A 16673-nucleotide genomic window follows, 5' to 3' on the forward strand; every position below is an offset into this window, starting at 1 on the left:
TTTATGAGATCCCATTTGTCGATTCTTGATCTTAGAGCATAAGTCATTGGTGTTTTTTTAGGAAATTTTCTCCAGTGCCCATGTATTAAAGATTCTTGCCCAGTTTTTCTTCTATTAGTTTGAGTGTATCTGGTTTGATGTGGAGGTCCTTGATCCACTTGGACTCAAGCTTTGTACAGGGTGATAAGCATGGATTGATCTGCATTCTTCTACATGTTGACCTCCAGTTGAACCAGCACCATTTGCTGAAAATGCTGTCTTTTTCCATTGGTGGTTTTGTCTCCTTTGTCAAAAATCAAGTGCCCATAGGTGTGTGGGTTCATTTCTGGGTCTTCAATTCTATTCCATTGGTCTATCTGTCTGTCTCTATACCAATACCATACAGTTTTTTTTTTTTTGTTTGTTTGTTTTTTATCACTAATGCTCTGTAATACTGCTTGAGTTCAGGGGGTAATGATTCCCCTGAAGTCCTTTTTTATTGTTGAGGAGAGTTTAGCTATCCTGGGTTTTTGTTTTTCAGATGAATTTGCAAATTGTTCTGTCTAACTCTCTGAAGAAATTGGATTGGTATTTTGATGGAGATTGCATTGAATCTGTAGATCGCTTTTGGTAAAAATGGCCATTTTTACTATATTAATCCTGCCAATCCATGAGCATGGGAGATCTTTCCATCTTCTGAGGACTTCTTCAATTTCTTTCTTCAGAGGTTTGAAGTTCTTATTGTACAGATCTTTTACTTGCTTGGTTAAAGTCACACTGAGGTACTTTATATTGTTTGGGTCTATTATGAAGGGTGTCGTTTCCCTAATTTCTTTCTTGGCTTGTTTCTCTTTTGTGTAGAGGAAGGCTACTGATTTATTTGAGTTAATTTTATACCAAGCCACTTTGCTGAAGGTGTTTATCAGGTTTAGTAGTTCTCTGATGGAATTTTTGGGATCACTTAAATATACTATCATATCATCTGCAAATAGTAATATTTTGACTTCTTTTCCAATCTGTATCCCTTTGATCTCCTTTTGTTGTCTTATTGATCTGGTTAGAACTTCAAGGACTGTATTGAATAAGTAGGGAGAGTGTGGACAGCTTTGTCTAGTCCCTGATTTTAGTGGGATTGCTTCAAGTTTCTCTCCATTTATTTTAATATTACCTACTGGTTTGCTGTATATGGCTTTTACTATGTTTAGGTATGGGCCTTGGATTCCTATTCTTTCCAGGACTTTTATCATGAAGGGGTGTTGAATTTTGTCAAATGCTTTCTCAGCATCTAATGAAATGATCATGTGGTTTTGTTCTTTCAGTTTGTTTATATAATTGATCACGTTGATGGTTTTCCGTATATTAAACCATCCCTGCATGCCTGGGGTGAAGCCTACTTGATCATGATGGATGATTGTTTTGATGTGCTCTTGGATACAGTTTGCAAGAATTTTACTGAGTATTTTTACGTCGATATTTATAAGGGAAATTGGTCTGAAGTTCTCTTTCTTTGTTGTGTCTTTGTGTGGTTTAGGTATAAGAGTAATTGTGGCTTCATAGAAGGAATTCGGTAGTGCTCCATCTGTTTCAATATTGTGGAATAGTTTGGATAATATTGGTAGGAGGTCTTCTATGAAGGTCTGAAAGAATTCTGCACTGAACCCTTCTGGACCTGGGCTCTTTTTGGTTGGGACTCCTTTAATGACTGCTTCTATTTCTTTAGAAGGTATGGGGTTGTTTAAATGGTTTATCTGTTCCTGATTTAACTTTGGTACCTGGTATCTGTCTAGGAAATTGTCCATTTCCTCCAGATTTTCAAGTTTTGTTGAAATAGGCTTTTGTAGTAGGATCTGATGATTTTTTGAATTTCCTCTGATTCCGTAGTTATGTCTCCCTTTTCATTTCTGATTTTGTTAATTTGGACAGACTCTCTGTGTCCTCTCGTTAGTCTGGCTAAGGGTTTATCTATCTTGTTGATTTTCTCAAAGAACCAGCTTTTTTTTCTGTTTATTCTTTCTATGGTCCTTTTTGTTTCTACTTGGTTGATTTCTACTCTGAGTTTGATTATTTCCTGCCTTCTACTCCTCCTGGGAGTATTTGCTTCTTTTTGTTCCAGAGCTTTTAGGTGTGCTGTCAAGCTGCTGATATATACTCTCTCCTGTTTCTTTCTGCAGGCACTCAGAGCTCTGAGTTTTCCTCTTAGCACAGCTTTCATTGTGTCCCATAAGTTTGGGTATGTTGTACATTCATTTTCATTAAATTCTAAGAAGTTTTAATTTCTGTCTTTATTTCTTCCTTGACCAGGTTATCATTGAGTAGACCATTCTTCAATTTCCATGTATATGTGGGCGTTATTCCCTTATTGTTGTTGAAGACCAGCTTTAGCTAGTGGTGTTCTGATAGGACATATGGGATTATTTCTAGCTTTCTGTATCTATTGAGGCCTGTTTTATGACCAATTATATGGTCAGTTTTGGAGAAAGTACCATGAGTTGGTGAGAAGAATGTATATCCTTTTGTTTTAGGATAGAATGTTCTATAAATATCTGTTAAGTCCATTTGGTTCATGACTTCTCTTAGTCTATGTCTCTGTTTAATTTCTGTTTCCATGACCTGTCTATTGATGAGAGTGGGGTTTTGCAATCTCATACTATTATTGTGTGAGGTGCAATGTGTGCTTTGAGCATTAGTAAGGTTTCTTTTATGTATATATTTGGAGCATAGATATTTAGGATTGAGAGTTCATCTTGGTGGATTTTTCCTTTGATGAATATAAAGTGTCCGTCCTTATCTTTTTTGATGACTTTTGGTTGAAAATCAATTCTATTCGATATTAAAATGACTACTCCAGCTTTCTTCTTCAGACCATTTGGTTGGAAAGTTGTGTTTCCAGCCTTTCACTCTGAGGTAGTGTCTGTCTTTGTCTTTGAGGAGAGGAGTGTTTCCTGTAGGCAGCAGAATGCAGGATCCTCATTGCGTATCCAGTTTGTCATTCTTTTGTCTTTTTATTGGGGAATTGAGTCCATTGATGTTGAGAGATATTAAGGAATAGTGATTGTTGCTTCTTGTTATATTCATATTTGGATGTGAGATTATGTTTGTGTGCTTTTCTTCTCTTTGTTTTGTTGCTTTTTCTAGGTTGTAGCTTGCCTCCTTATGTTGGGCTTTACCATTTATTATCCTTTGTAGGACTGGATTTGTAGGAAGATTCTGTGTAAATTTGGTTTTATCATGGACTATCTTGGTTTCTCCATCTATGTTAATTGAGAGTTTTGCTGGATACAGTAACCTGGGCTGGCATTTGTGTTCTCTTAGGGACTGTATGACATCTGTCCAGGATCTTCTGACTTTCATAGTCTCTAGTGAGAAATCTGGTGTAATTCTGATAGGTCTGCCTTTATATGTTACTTGACCTTTTTCCCTTAATGCTTTTAATATTCTTTCTTTGTTTATGCATTTGGTGTTTTGACTATTATATGACAGGAGGAGTTTCTTTTCTGGTCCAATCTATTTGGAGTTCTGTAGTCTTCTTTTATGTTTTTGGGCATCTCTTTCTTTTGGTTAGGGAAGTTTTCTTCTATGGTTTTGTTGAAGATATTTACTGCTCCTTTGAGCTGGGAGTCTTCACTCTCTTCTATACCTATTATCCTTAGGTTTGATCTTCTCATTGAGTCCTGGATCTCCTGTATGTTTTGGACCAGTAGCTTTTTCTGTTTTACATTATCTTTGACAGTTGTGTCAATGATTTCTATGGAATCTTCTGCTCCTGAGATTCTCTCTTCTATCTCTTGTATTCTGTTGGTGATGCTTGTATCTATAGCTCCTTGTCTCTTCCTTTGGTTTTCTATATCCAGGGTTGTCTCCCTTTGTGCTTTCTTTATTCCTTCTATTTCCATTTTTAATTCCTTCATCTCTTTGATTGTGTTTCCTGGAATTCTTTCAGGGATTTTTGTGATTCCTCTCTATAGGCTTCTATTTGTTTATTTACGTTTTCCTGCATTTCTCTAAGGGAGTTCTTTACGTCTTTTTGAAGTCCTCCATCATCCTGATCAAATGTGATTTAAAATCAAGATCTTGCTTTTCTGGTGTGTTTGGATATTCAGTGTTTGCTTTGGTGGGAGAATTGCGCTCTAATGATGCCATGTAGACTTGGTTTCTGTTGCTTGGGTTCCTTGGCTTGCCTCTCGTCTTCAGATTGTCTCTGGTGTTACCTTGTTCTGCTATTTCTGACAGTGGCTAGACCGTCCTATAGGCCTGTGTGTCAAGAGTGCTGTAGACCTGTTTTCCTGTCTTCTTTCAGCCAGTTGTGGGAACAGAGTGTTCTGCTTTCGGGCGTGTAGTTTTTCCTGTCTACAGGTCTTCAGCTGTTCCTGTGGGCCTGTGTCCTGAGTCCACCACGCAGGTCACGTGCAGCAGAAAAGGTGGTCTTATCTCTGGTCCCGGGGCTGAAATTGCTCCTGGGTGGCTGCTTTTTCAGCTCTCCGTGAGGGAGGCAACCAGAAGGGCCTGCCCCGCCTTTTCCTGGGTCCCTGTGCACAGGGGTCCCAGATGGTGTTAGGTGTTTTCCTCTGGAGTCAAAAATGTGGGTAGAGTGTAGTCTCTTCTGGCTTCCGAAGCATGTCTGCCTCTCTGAAGGTTTAGCTCTCCTTCCCACGGGATTTTGGTGCAGGGAGCTGTTGACCAGGTCCCTTCAGATCCGGGTGGTGTCCGGACTGTAGGGGACCTGCCTCTTGAGTGCCCCTATCTTACTGTTCCCAGAGGCCCTATACAGTTTCCTCTTGGGCCAGGGATGTGGGCAGGGGTGGGCAGTATTGGTGGTCTCTCCCTCTCTGCAGTCTCAGGAGTGCCCACCTGTCTGGGTGGTGAGCATTCTCTCCCAAGGTGTTTGGGAGCAGCGAGTTGTGGGCCGGGATCAGCGAGGTTAGGACTCCAGCTAAAAACCGGAAGTATCCGGTCCCAGAGGAAGTTTGCCTTTGTGTGTCCTGAGTCCACCAGGCAGGTCAGTTGGAGTGAAAAGTTGGTCTTATCTGTAGTCCTGGCGCTGAAGTTACTCCTGGGGGACTGCGTTTGAGCTCTCTGTGAGGGCGGCCGCTCTTTAAGTTTTTAAGATACGTTTTAGGAAATAAGGTTGCCAGACAAGATGTAGAATTCTCAGTTAATCTGGAGTTTCAGATAAACAATAATTTGAAAACTGATTCTTTCAATATTTGATAGAGTTGTTAGATATGTGTACATGAAACACTGTTTTATACTTACCTGAAACTTAGACACCCAGGCACTTGTTACTTTTATTTGGAATATCTAATAATCTGTTAAATACAAATGCTGTGTGAAGGCACAGTGATCAGACTCCATGATCTGCTCTGGATTGTTGCGAGTTGCCATAGTTACTTGGCTGTGGGAAATAAAGGGCCCATTGAAGCATTTCCTAGAGTACAGGGATGGGGAGACACAAGTAATTGGTAGAGATCTTACTTCATAAGATTGCAAAGGCAAGAAGAAGAGTAAAGCTGGAAAGGGAGACATCTAACTACTGAAACATCTGGTATGCAACAGACTAGAGGAACCCTGTTTTGTGTATTTAAGAAAAAAGAATGGGGTGTTATCTCCCTTGAGGGATCCTACAGTCTGCTGTATCAAGTATGAACAAGGCAGGACTGCTTTGTGTTTTATTCCCACCATACACAGTGAATCCTGTGTTCTGACTCCTGTTTATATGGGGTTGTGAAAGCATTACAGAATGCCCAACAGTAAACAGGGCTGAGAATGTGAGGTCATAGTAACATGACCTCACAGGGAGTCGGGTCCTTGGAAGGCTGGGTAGATGAGTGGAACTGGAGTTAAAGTGAAGAACAGGAAGAAGGAAAAGGCTCTGTAAGATGTGTGGGCCAGCAATGCCCTAGCAGTTGTCATGGGCCTAATATTGTGCCGCCTCCATTGTTGGTAAGTGTGTATCAAGGTCATGATGTTGTGTTGATTTATGATGTTACTTGTTCATTGTTCTAAAAGAGGATTCAGAAAAGTGTGATTACATAGATTCTAAAATGACGCCTTTCCTGCCCCCGTGAAGAAGATGAAGTAAGCTAGGTTGGGCAAGAGGAAGAAGGAAGAAGCAGATGTGTGGCATGAGGACTTCGAGAAAAACAACCAGAGCTTTATTAGGAGGTTTTTCAGTTTTGTAATTGGGTCTGAACAAAATCAATCTGTTGGAATATGTCAAGTAATTAAAGCTGCTTGCTTGCATGGAGTGATTAATAAAAGAAGCCATGGACATGCTGAGAAATTAACAGTTGTTAGTGATGTACTGGTAAAGAAGATTCTTACTTTGGCATTTGTTTTTAGTATATTATTGGAATATGTAGGAAGACACAACTCCAGAAAGTGTGTGTGTGTGTGTGTGTGTGTGTGTGTCTGTGTGTCTGTGTGTCTGTGTCTGTCTGTGTGTCTGTAACTAACTTGATTGCAACCAACATTGTTCTTGGTATACATACTTTACATTCTACTATTTTTGTGGCTAAAATCTATTCATTTCCTTACTATGAAATTTCTAAGAGTTTATATAAGTAGGTTCTAATTAATATAAAGTTTTTTCAGAAAATGATTGACAGTTTTAACTTTCTAAGTGAGTTCAGGAGAAAAGCATTGAAATATTCATTTTAATGAAATGCTCATCATAAGAAAGCACTTTGTTGTTATTGGTGTACCTTTTCTGTTGGAAATGGAAGGCGGCTTATTGTTTAAGAAAGATGATCATGAATTCTGATTTGTGTAGTTGATTTCTGAATAGCTCATTGTTTGCAATTGATAATGGTTTGTAATTTGACTTAAAGATGAAAATAATTAGTATGGGTTGGTCCTCCTCTATTTTGTACTCTGGATTTCCCCTGTGGTTTCTTACCAGGAACAAGTAAGTTGACATGTGCACTGGAATACATTTTCACGTAGGTGGGTGTAAAAGGCAATGTGACTTAAGAGCTTGGCCTCTGCCCCCTACTCTTAGAGCTCCTTAGAGTAGCTGTTTGGTTCCCGTTGCTCAGATGTGACTGTTTCTTACCCACTCATCCATCAATAGTTACTTGGGCTCCATCCACATTTTATCCATTGTGAACACGTTTGTCATCAACAGAGGCACATATATCCCTCCTTGAGATCTCACTTACAATCCCCGTTGAGTCATAATTCTGGAAAGCAACCTAACTCACCAGTAGTTTAGCAGTTTCACAGTGCTGAACAGCTCTTCTGAGGATCGTGATGACATTCACACGACACTTTCTGATATATGATGAGATATGCTTACAAATGCTTTCTAAAAGAACAAAACATAGTAGTAGAAAATCACACGTGCATAAAAGATCCACTTCGAGGTGTAGGGGAGAAAAAGACAAAACACATAACATATCACATATCATAACATCAGTTATTCAAAAGGGTCATAAAATATAATCTTGTCCTTAGGTATCTGTGAAGACAGAGTTTTCTTAAAATACTTCATTAAAAACAACAAGAGGTGTAAGCAACAGGTTGCCCTGAGAGTCTTGTTGTCCTGTTAAAGCTAACCAATTTGTAAAAATTGTAAATCAATGAATTTTATATTATTTTAGAAATAGTATTTTTTGGTAGAAATATATTATATTATGTAAAATGAATTATTTCTGAATATATTATGCTTTACATTTTTGTTTTATTTACCAATATCAATAGATAAAATTGACATTATAAAGAAACTTGTTGGCGTTCTCACCAATTAAAAATGTTAAGGTCCTACAATCAAAACCATTTGTTTAGGGCTTAGCCCACAGGTTCTCAACCTGTGTGTTATTACCGCTTAGCGGTGCTGAACAAACCTTTCCTAGGTCACCTAAGACTAACTGAAAGCACAGATAGTTACATGGCAATTCCTAACAGTACCAAAATTATAGCTATGAAGTATCAATGAACATAATTTTAATGTTCGGGACCATAACATGAGGAACCATTTTAAAGGGTTGCATCATTAATGGCATTGAGAACCACTGGCTTAGGCAATTAGTTTTATAGTCTTTAAAAATATAGTAACCAAATCACTGTTGTCAAATATTTAAATAGGAAACAATGTTATTGAAAGCTATTTATATAGTTGATTTTACATTGTCATAATAACTTCATCTATTATTTCTCTTTGGCCATACAAATGTTTTTCTATTTTTCTTTCTTTCTTTCTTTTTAAAGTAGTGGCTATTGCTTTGATAAGGGGAAACCAACACGACTAGATGGTAATTCTGAAATGGGGAGCACTGAAATTCTGGAAAAGGAGACCACAGAGAATCTTAGCAATGGCACTAACAGCAATGTGGAAGCAGCTAAAAGATTGGCCAAACGCTTGTATCATCTAGACAGATTCAAAAGATCGGACGTTGCCAAACATCTAGGCAAAAAGTATGTTCTTGAGTCTGGTATTTCACTGAACTTTTTATCCTGTGCTTTTTTTTTTTTAAAAGTAGTTGTCAGTTCAATAAACTCTGCTCTGTTTCCTTATAGCAACGAATTTAGCAAGCTAGTTGCAGAAGAGTATCTGAAGTTTTTTGATTTCACAGGGATGACGCTGGATCAGTCTCTCAGGTATGATGAAACATTACTTCTTTTCTTCATCACCTCAAGTCATGACTTCTTAGCAGAGGAAGCAATATCTTATGGTTAGAATCTGATATTTCATGCCAGTTCTATTTGCTTTGTGAGTTTAGATGATAATCTATATCCTAAACAGAGAATAAGAAAAATGTCATGATTATGATAACAGAGAATAAAGAAACCATGACATAAACATGAACTGATACCCAGCATGTAGTAATAAAATTGAGTTCATATAGCATACTGGAATATGGCCTGAAAGCAAATCATTGGGAGGGGGGTCTCCATTAAGGGTTTTCTTTTAATTTTCTATTACAGTAAAATCTATGTAACTAAATTATTAACCATTTTAAGGGCACCATCACTGATATTAAATACATCCATAATGATGGACGGATGGACAGTTGCCAGCCAATAGTGACTTTCACTCTGTTCATCTTGTACCTAAAACTCTATGCCAGATAACTCTCTTTCTATAGAAACCATTCTTTTGACTATGATGAATACTTAATATACTTGGCATCATACAATAGTTTTTTGATTGGGGGAGCTTGCTAGGTATGATGTCCTCAGAGTTCATGTATATTGTAATTGATGACAGGGTTTCCTTCTCCTAAGCTGAGCGAATACTCCACTGTATAGAATTAGCACCGATTTCTTACTCGCGTGCAGTCCACGTTTCATTTAATATGAATAAGACTGCAGTCAACATAGGCACATACATTCCTTCTTGAGACCCTACTTTCAATTCTGTTGAATAAGAAGTTTGCAGTCTTATTGGTTAAAAAGATTATAGTTTACTGACTGTGAAATTAGAAGCCTTTGTCCCGTAAGTATTTACTTAACATAGTAAATACAAAATATTTTCAATTGATATTTTGTTATTAAATTCTTGAATGGGATAAAAATAACTCAGTGACTAGAATGTAAAGAGTGCATATGTGAAACAGATTGCCATATCTACTTTAGGCTGAGTGATTGAAATGAAGGCACACCAATACCCACTTTCAACACTTGAGCCGCTGAACATAAAACCCAGTGAGCATTGAGTCCTAGGACCTCAGAGAGCTTTGATAATCTAGTATACTCCTTTAGTTTTAAAAGCCCGGGGGTGAAGGGATGGTGACTGTGTTAGAGTGGTGCAGGCTGCTCTCGTTATTCAGTGAAAACATGTGAGATACAGGAACGAGTTAATCTGTGCTCTGCCATTATGAGTTCATTTAAAAGCTTACAAGGAAATAGCGATCAGGGTGCTTTAGGATAATGGAGTACAAATGTCTAGTAAGAAAGAAAACAGAATTTTCATAAAATTTAGGCTTACTGTAAAAACTTTATGATAGTTACTATTTTTGTACATTACATACTGCCTGATTCATTAAGGAACAGCTTAAGGATTTATTTCCCAATTTCCTTTTCGTGTATCTATCAATGATGATGGGAAAACAGGCAGAATAAGTGAACACACATCGGCTGTGTATGAAGCAGTGTACCTGACATTTTAGTAGTCCACATGTGGAGATTACCTGACTGAAGAACCTTAATATGTGGAATTTTAACACAGAGCTTGTATGATTATGCCTTGAGTCATTAGTGTCTCTTTTTTAAGCTTTTGATCTTTTAAGATCAACTATTTGACAATTGCAATTGTAAGTCACCTGTGGTACTCAGGCTTTCTCAGTCTATTAACCTCTCTGTCCTTACCCTGACATAGTTCATGGATTATTCTATTATTTTTGGTGTGTGCTTGTGAGTATGTGTGTCTGTGTAGGTATAGTATTTGATGCATTTGGGTAAATATAGGCAGGCATGTGCTACAGCAAACATGGAGATGGAGATTAGAGGACAGTTTTGATACTTCTTATCTTTCATTTTGTTTTTGAGACAGGCCTCCATTCTTGTTTCCGCTGCTATGTTGAGTTCTCTAGGTGGCTGGCCTGAGAACTGAGCAGTTCTTCTGTCTTAAACTCACTTATCTGTAGGAGTTCTGGGAGTGCAGGTGCATGCTAGCAAATCCTGCTTTTCATAGGAAATCCACACTCCGGTCTTCAGGCTTGTGTGGGTTTTACCTGCTAAGACATCACTCCTATGGACATTGTTTTTATGGCATTTAAATATCAATCTGTTTATTTAGTAACCATCCAGTGAATATTTTAGAGAATAGGGAGACATGATTGTAGGGTGTTATTGTATAATTAGTTCTTTACATTTCTCTAAGTTGTCAAATATAACAAAATGTGAACATCTTAAACATTTTTCTCCTTTATTGTTCTTTCTCAGGTATTTTTTAAAAGCATTTTCTCTTGTTGGAGAAACCCAGGAACGTGAGCGAATATTGATACACTTCTCCAATAGATATTTTTCTTGTAATCCAGACACTATCACCTCAAAAGGTAATCTAATGGGAAGCTTGCAAGTCTTTCACGACTGTGGTTATTTTCCTCATTATAAAAGTTGTCCTTTATTGTAAAAACACAAGTTATATTTAATTTACCTCCTTCTCGTTCATTTATTGAAGTGCAAGTTGAAATCACTACTTTCATTTCGTGCTATTTGCCTTTTGTTTTGGTTTCTCATGTCGTTATCTTTTTAAGAAAGGTTTAATGGCAACATATTTCTTTATTCTTTTTAAAAATTCCTAGTTTGACAGTATGCTTTATGTGTGTTGTCTTTCTAGGCTCTGCTTGGACGTTCAGGGATGTTATGTGCAAAGCAGTTAGTAATTCATTATTGGCCTCCTCCTTCTTCTATGGTCACCCTATACTTCTTGAAATCCATGGGTGTTTAGCCAGTCATATCTTCTGTATATTTATATATCTTAACGGGACTCTGCTGAATCTTTGGTGCTCTTGTTTATTATTAATCGAAATCTTTATAGCCACCTTTCACTTACGGCTTTAATGGAGTATGCGTTTGTTTGTGGCACTGTTTTTACAGTGTGAAGTGAAATTTAGCTGTTCTTAGCCACAGTTCTACCTGAAGGAGGGTCTGTTTTCATTTAAAATACTGCAGACATGAATGATTTCAAGTTTTAAGTGAAACATACTTATTTTTAAATGGGAAATTTCTCAAAAATGCATGAATTCTGGAGTAAATTGCTAAGATGGACAAGGAATAGAGACTGCCAGTTACCAACGTCCCCGCTCAGCCCACTCCCTCAGGCTGCAGCGAGTGAGCTCAGTACTTGGTCATCAATGTCACGTCCTTGTATGTGAACTGGCACTGCTTGGACCATTCATACCGCGGGGTCAGCACCAGCTAGAGAAACCCAGAGGTGGAAGAGGGTTGTTTTCATTCCCCTCGCAGGTAATGCTAACATGCTTGCATGCAGGTAATGCTAACATGCTTACATACAGGTAATGCTAACATGCTTGCATGCAGGTAATGCTAACATGCTTGCATACAGCGAGGCTTGCAGGGTGTCGGTACATGCTCCCGACAAGAGCATTTACGTGTTGGCTGCTGTCTTTTACAGTGATTCCAGAGTCAGTTTGAATGTATGAGAAGCAAAGGGAATGGGACTAAATATGCTGCTAGGAATATAAATGACATAGAAACCAATTACCAAAGTAAAGATTTGCTTTCGAAAACAAGCTCTTTCCTGAATGTTTGGCATAAATTAATATGGTTTTCACTTTATTTAAAACTTTTTCATCAGTTTGTATACTTGGGTTAAGAATTAGTAAAGAGAAGAGCTAACTCTGATATTTGGAGATAAGATGTTTAGCTATTTATAGTTTTATTTTACTGTATAAAGTAAGATGAAAGCGATAATCCCATTTAAGTATGAAATGTTATTTCAGGCTTTGGGCACATTTCTCCTGAATATTTAATTTTTAACTCTCCCAGAGTATTTCATTGTTTCACTTTTGGCTTTATCCACAAAATCGCAGGGGGCAAAAGTTCTATCTAAAGTAGCCTTTATTTATCTGCATTAAATGATTTATTTTCAGTTTGATATTATAAGCTACAGAAAATTGAGAAAATATAAATCAAAAGGAATGTTTTGTGATCCAGATATTTTGATGGATTCTTCTAGAAATACTTACATTTGATGGAATCATGGTGCACACAGTATGTTTCTCATACTAACTATCAACTGTCTGTCCACCTTAGCCTGTGTTCCTGTAAAACATTCCTAATGTCGTCAATATTATAGTTTTGTTTCTGAAGAGTCATCTGTGTGCCATGATAAACAATACTCGTCTCTGTGACTGTATTTATGTCGATCCGTGGTTGTTTCCGTGCTGTAAAGCCTCAGACTAGTTGCTGTGGTAAAGGGCACTGATTCAGTCCTTGCACACGTGAAGCCAAGTTGCTCGGCAGAGGGCCGGTAGATGTACACCGGAAGTTTATGACTTAACTCATCCACTCACGCTTTGCAAACAGAGGCAGCTCTGCTTAGGACAGCTCTGGGTTTTCAGGCCTTGGTACGCACTGTGTTAACCGTGGGCCGTGTTCTTCTGCAGATGGAGTTCATTGCCTCACCTGTGCTCTGATGCTCCTCAACACGGATCTGCACGGCCATGTAAGTGTGCGCTTATGGTGCTGTCTCATCCGAGCCGCAGCATCACGACCTTGTCTTTGCTTTTCAGGTACACATCGTTTCCTCTGCTCCTCCTTGCCTTCGTCCATAGAGCATTCCCAAGTAGATAGATGTAATGCATTTTCCAAAAGAAGAAAAAGAAGTATCCACAGGCTAGCACGGTCTTCATGTATGTACTCTGTACTAGGTTCCTCCACCACATGGCAGACAGAAGTCTTGTTTGGGATTTTGCTTTGTCATCTCGTAGCTAGGTATTCCAGTGCTTGGTAAGTAATGTTGGAAGGACAGTGTAAGTTAGAGCTGAAACTGGCGTTTAAGTTTTAATAGGTATAACTATTTTGTCTTTTTTGAATTCTGCAACTCATCTGTTTTGTTAATTAACTACAATATCAAATAAAACCCATCACAAAAACAACTATCCCATCACCTGTTTAAAATGAAACGTACACTTCATAAATTTATAATGTATAAACTATTGCCTGTAATAGAAATGAATCTTTTATCATTTTAATCATCAACTTTACCTTTGAGAAAATGAAAATATTTTAAGTAAATATAAACTAATCTATATTTATTTCGAACAAAGTTCTAGGTTCATATATTTTGGAAGGAAAAAAATCAAGTTTTTATATGATTAAATATATCGGCCCTTGATATAATGTATTTTACTTCGTGATCGTAGACGCTGTCTGAATATGACTACTGTATAGCAACTGTCCTTTCCAGGTTTCCAGAAGGTCACACAGTTTTCTTGATGCTTCAGAGCTCCTCTGTAAAGAAGTTAGTGGGCAGCTTTCTGTGATCTCTAAGTTGAACCAGCTATTTCCAAGGACTAGGGTGGAGAAAGGGTTCCCCCATCAGCCCAGAAAAGGGGAAATTGAATGATAGATCACACTGTTAATGCAATCTTAACCAATGTAAAAGTACTCAGAGGTTCTCTTTTGCAATTTTTGAAGGATAATTTATAATAATTTGGTAGGCTGCAGACATGTAACAGGTGTCCAGAAATCATGCCCATTATGAATCTAGAACTTTCATGAAGACGTCTTGGATAGTAGGGTAATGACATGTCACACAGAAATGAAGGTGTAACAGCTCCCTAAGTGAGCACCTTGAAGCGTTTGTATCCAGCTTTTCTCTATCTGCTTAAGTGGAAGACCAGGCCCTGGGTTGTGCACTCCCTTCCTATGGACAGACAGTAGGTGTATTTACAACATGATTCTATGAGTTCCGTGATGACAGGTACCTCCTGTCCCTCTTTCCCTTCCACTTCATACTTTGTTTGCTTAACTTTTTTTGTCAAAAAGGGTCATTTCAAGTTTAGATGTGCCCATGTGACATTGACTTATCCAGTGACTTTCGGCTTAAAGAAGCCTCTTCATATAGATGTTTTTGAAGTTCCACCAACATAAAATGGTGTGTTTTTCGTTTTTTGAGAAATGTCTGATAATGGGAAAAATGTACTAATATTTCATTCTTGTTGAAACATGTGGAGGTTATTGTACAATATCCATAAAATTTGTTAGATTTGAGATATTTATTGTTATTAAGTCATGGATTGCTTTGAAAACACTAATAATGTTTTAATAGTACTTTGAGCTAAGCATACATCTTACTGCACATAATAATTTGAAATAAAGCAGCAAGAATGGATGTAAGGTCTAATTTTTATTCCTGTCACCCGCTGTGTGAATGCTGCCACACTGTGGCTATCCTGGTCTGTCGCCACAGCTTCAGAGTCACGAGGGCCAGACCATCTGTCCAATCCCAGCTTCAGATCTCTTAAGGAATGAAGGCAGTTCAGCAAAGCAGCATGCATTGGGCGTGCAGCACACTCTTGGACTCTCAGATGTTGGGGAACTGAGGTAGGAGCATTGAGAGTTCAAGGCCAGCAAGGGCAGCTTAGAGGTTCACTGCCAAGCAAAGAGAAGCAAGTAAACAAGAAGTTATTTCCTTTCCTTTGCACCTGGGACGAAAAATAATTTAATGTTACCTCTAGTTGTCCCAAATATAGAAAATTAACAGTTGTCTAAAGTAACAAGTGATTGATATAAAAAGAGGGAATTATAATTACAGTAAATTCTCTAGGTCATTGCCTGGATTGTATTTTGGGGGTGGGTAGTTGTCAGCCTTCGGTGAATGTGTAAAGTATAGACTGTATACTCAGGACTGTCGAGCGCTCATGCTTTGTGTAGTAGTTTTCTCTATTAGACAGTGCATACTAGTCTGAATCTGTGGAAAGTATAGTTGCTATCAGAAGAACTAACCATCTGAAAATGTTTTTGTTTCCCTTATTTTTCCCTCTGGATTCATTTTAAAAATAAACTTTCCTTCTAGGTGGTAAGTGTCTATAATTCTGGATGTAGGTTCTCTTGCATCATGATTGCCTGACTTATTCTAGTCTGTGTGTGACTGGTTAGCATGGCCATTCTGAGGCGGAATCATTCAGAAGATGAGTGAATTCTTTCTAGTGTTTGCTTCTTCCTTTTGCCTCACTGCTATACCGCATAGGCCATCACCATCCCATCTGCTCCAGTGCCAGAATAACCCTGTGGGGAAAACTAATGAGCCATTTCCCTTCTCTTCTGTACCATTGTGCCATAACCGCTACACAGCAGCATGACTGCCTAAGAAATGCTAAATCCAGCTTGTCCTCATGCTTCCTACAGGGAAGGGCTAACTGGAAAGATTAATATATTCGGGCTTGTTTTTGTTTTTGGCCTGGTTTTGTGAGTCTTTCCTTTAAGTAATGATGCTATGCAAATGCGTTGGTCCAGACCTTTGTTCATCCTGCTGTTTTCACTAATGCGATGGAATGAATACTAATGTAACAGCTTCTAGAAGGCAGCTCCACATTACATGCTGCAACACTTTCCTGTCTTTGTCTGAGGTAGCCTCTCACTCACCTAACACTGGCAGTGTTCCTATACGGTTTTAAGTTCTGTACCATTTGGGAAGGCATTGGCAATGAGAACGATGTGTTTAGGCAATGCTCCTATAGTGACTAGGCTGGTTACCATTAATCACATTTAACTGAAGGCATGTTTAGTAGGTAACCGAGAAGCAGTTGCAGAAAAGCATCATCAAGGTTTTAAAAATTAGCATTGCATTCCAGTTAAGCCCCATTAAATAAGCTAAGGAAAAACATGAAGGATATATTGGGATAATATATATATATATATTTCTTTCCAGAGAAATCCATTGCTGCTATTTACTCTCTGCTTTAAAATATAAACGAATGGTTTGTCAGTATGTCAGCAACAGGATCTTATTTATACAGGCCTTTGAGCATTCTTGTAGATTAAGTAAATTCCTTGTAGCTGTGATAACATGGCTGACCCGTTCAGTAATCCCTTTTTTTTTTTTAATATTTAATTATCTGTAAAATGTATATGGGATTAAGTGTCTGTACTGAGTACTAAGCATGCTACAATTGCTTGGAATATGGAAGTAAGATTGACACTTTTGTTTAGACTTTATTGGAAACACTATAATATATAAATATATATATAAATATATGAATATATTTGACATAGAATAAGTTTTA

General features: G+C 38.0%; 1 protein-coding gene across 1 annotated transcript in view; it reads left to right on the forward strand.

Moving 5' to 3' along the window:
- The window catches only part of Psd3 (pleckstrin and Sec7 domain containing 3), a 373120-nt gene that overhangs the window by 154576 nt on the left and 201871 nt on the right, over positions 1–16673 (forward strand). The window contains exons 5-8 of the mRNA XM_032918497.1: positions 8185–8391; positions 8494–8574; positions 10861–10973; positions 13050–13114. Of these exons, the coding sequence (XP_032774388.1) occupies positions 8185–8391; positions 8494–8574; positions 10861–10973; positions 13050–13114 (466 nt within the window). The remainder of the gene's footprint in view (positions 1–8184; positions 8392–8493; positions 8575–10860; positions 10974–13049; positions 13115–16673) is intronic.

This window comes from Rattus rattus, chromosome 13, assembly GCF_011064425.1.
Source record: "Rattus rattus isolate New Zealand chromosome 13, Rrattus_CSIRO_v1, whole genome shotgun sequence".
Lineage (NCBI taxonomy): Eukaryota > Metazoa > Chordata > Mammalia > Rodentia > Muridae > Rattus > Rattus rattus.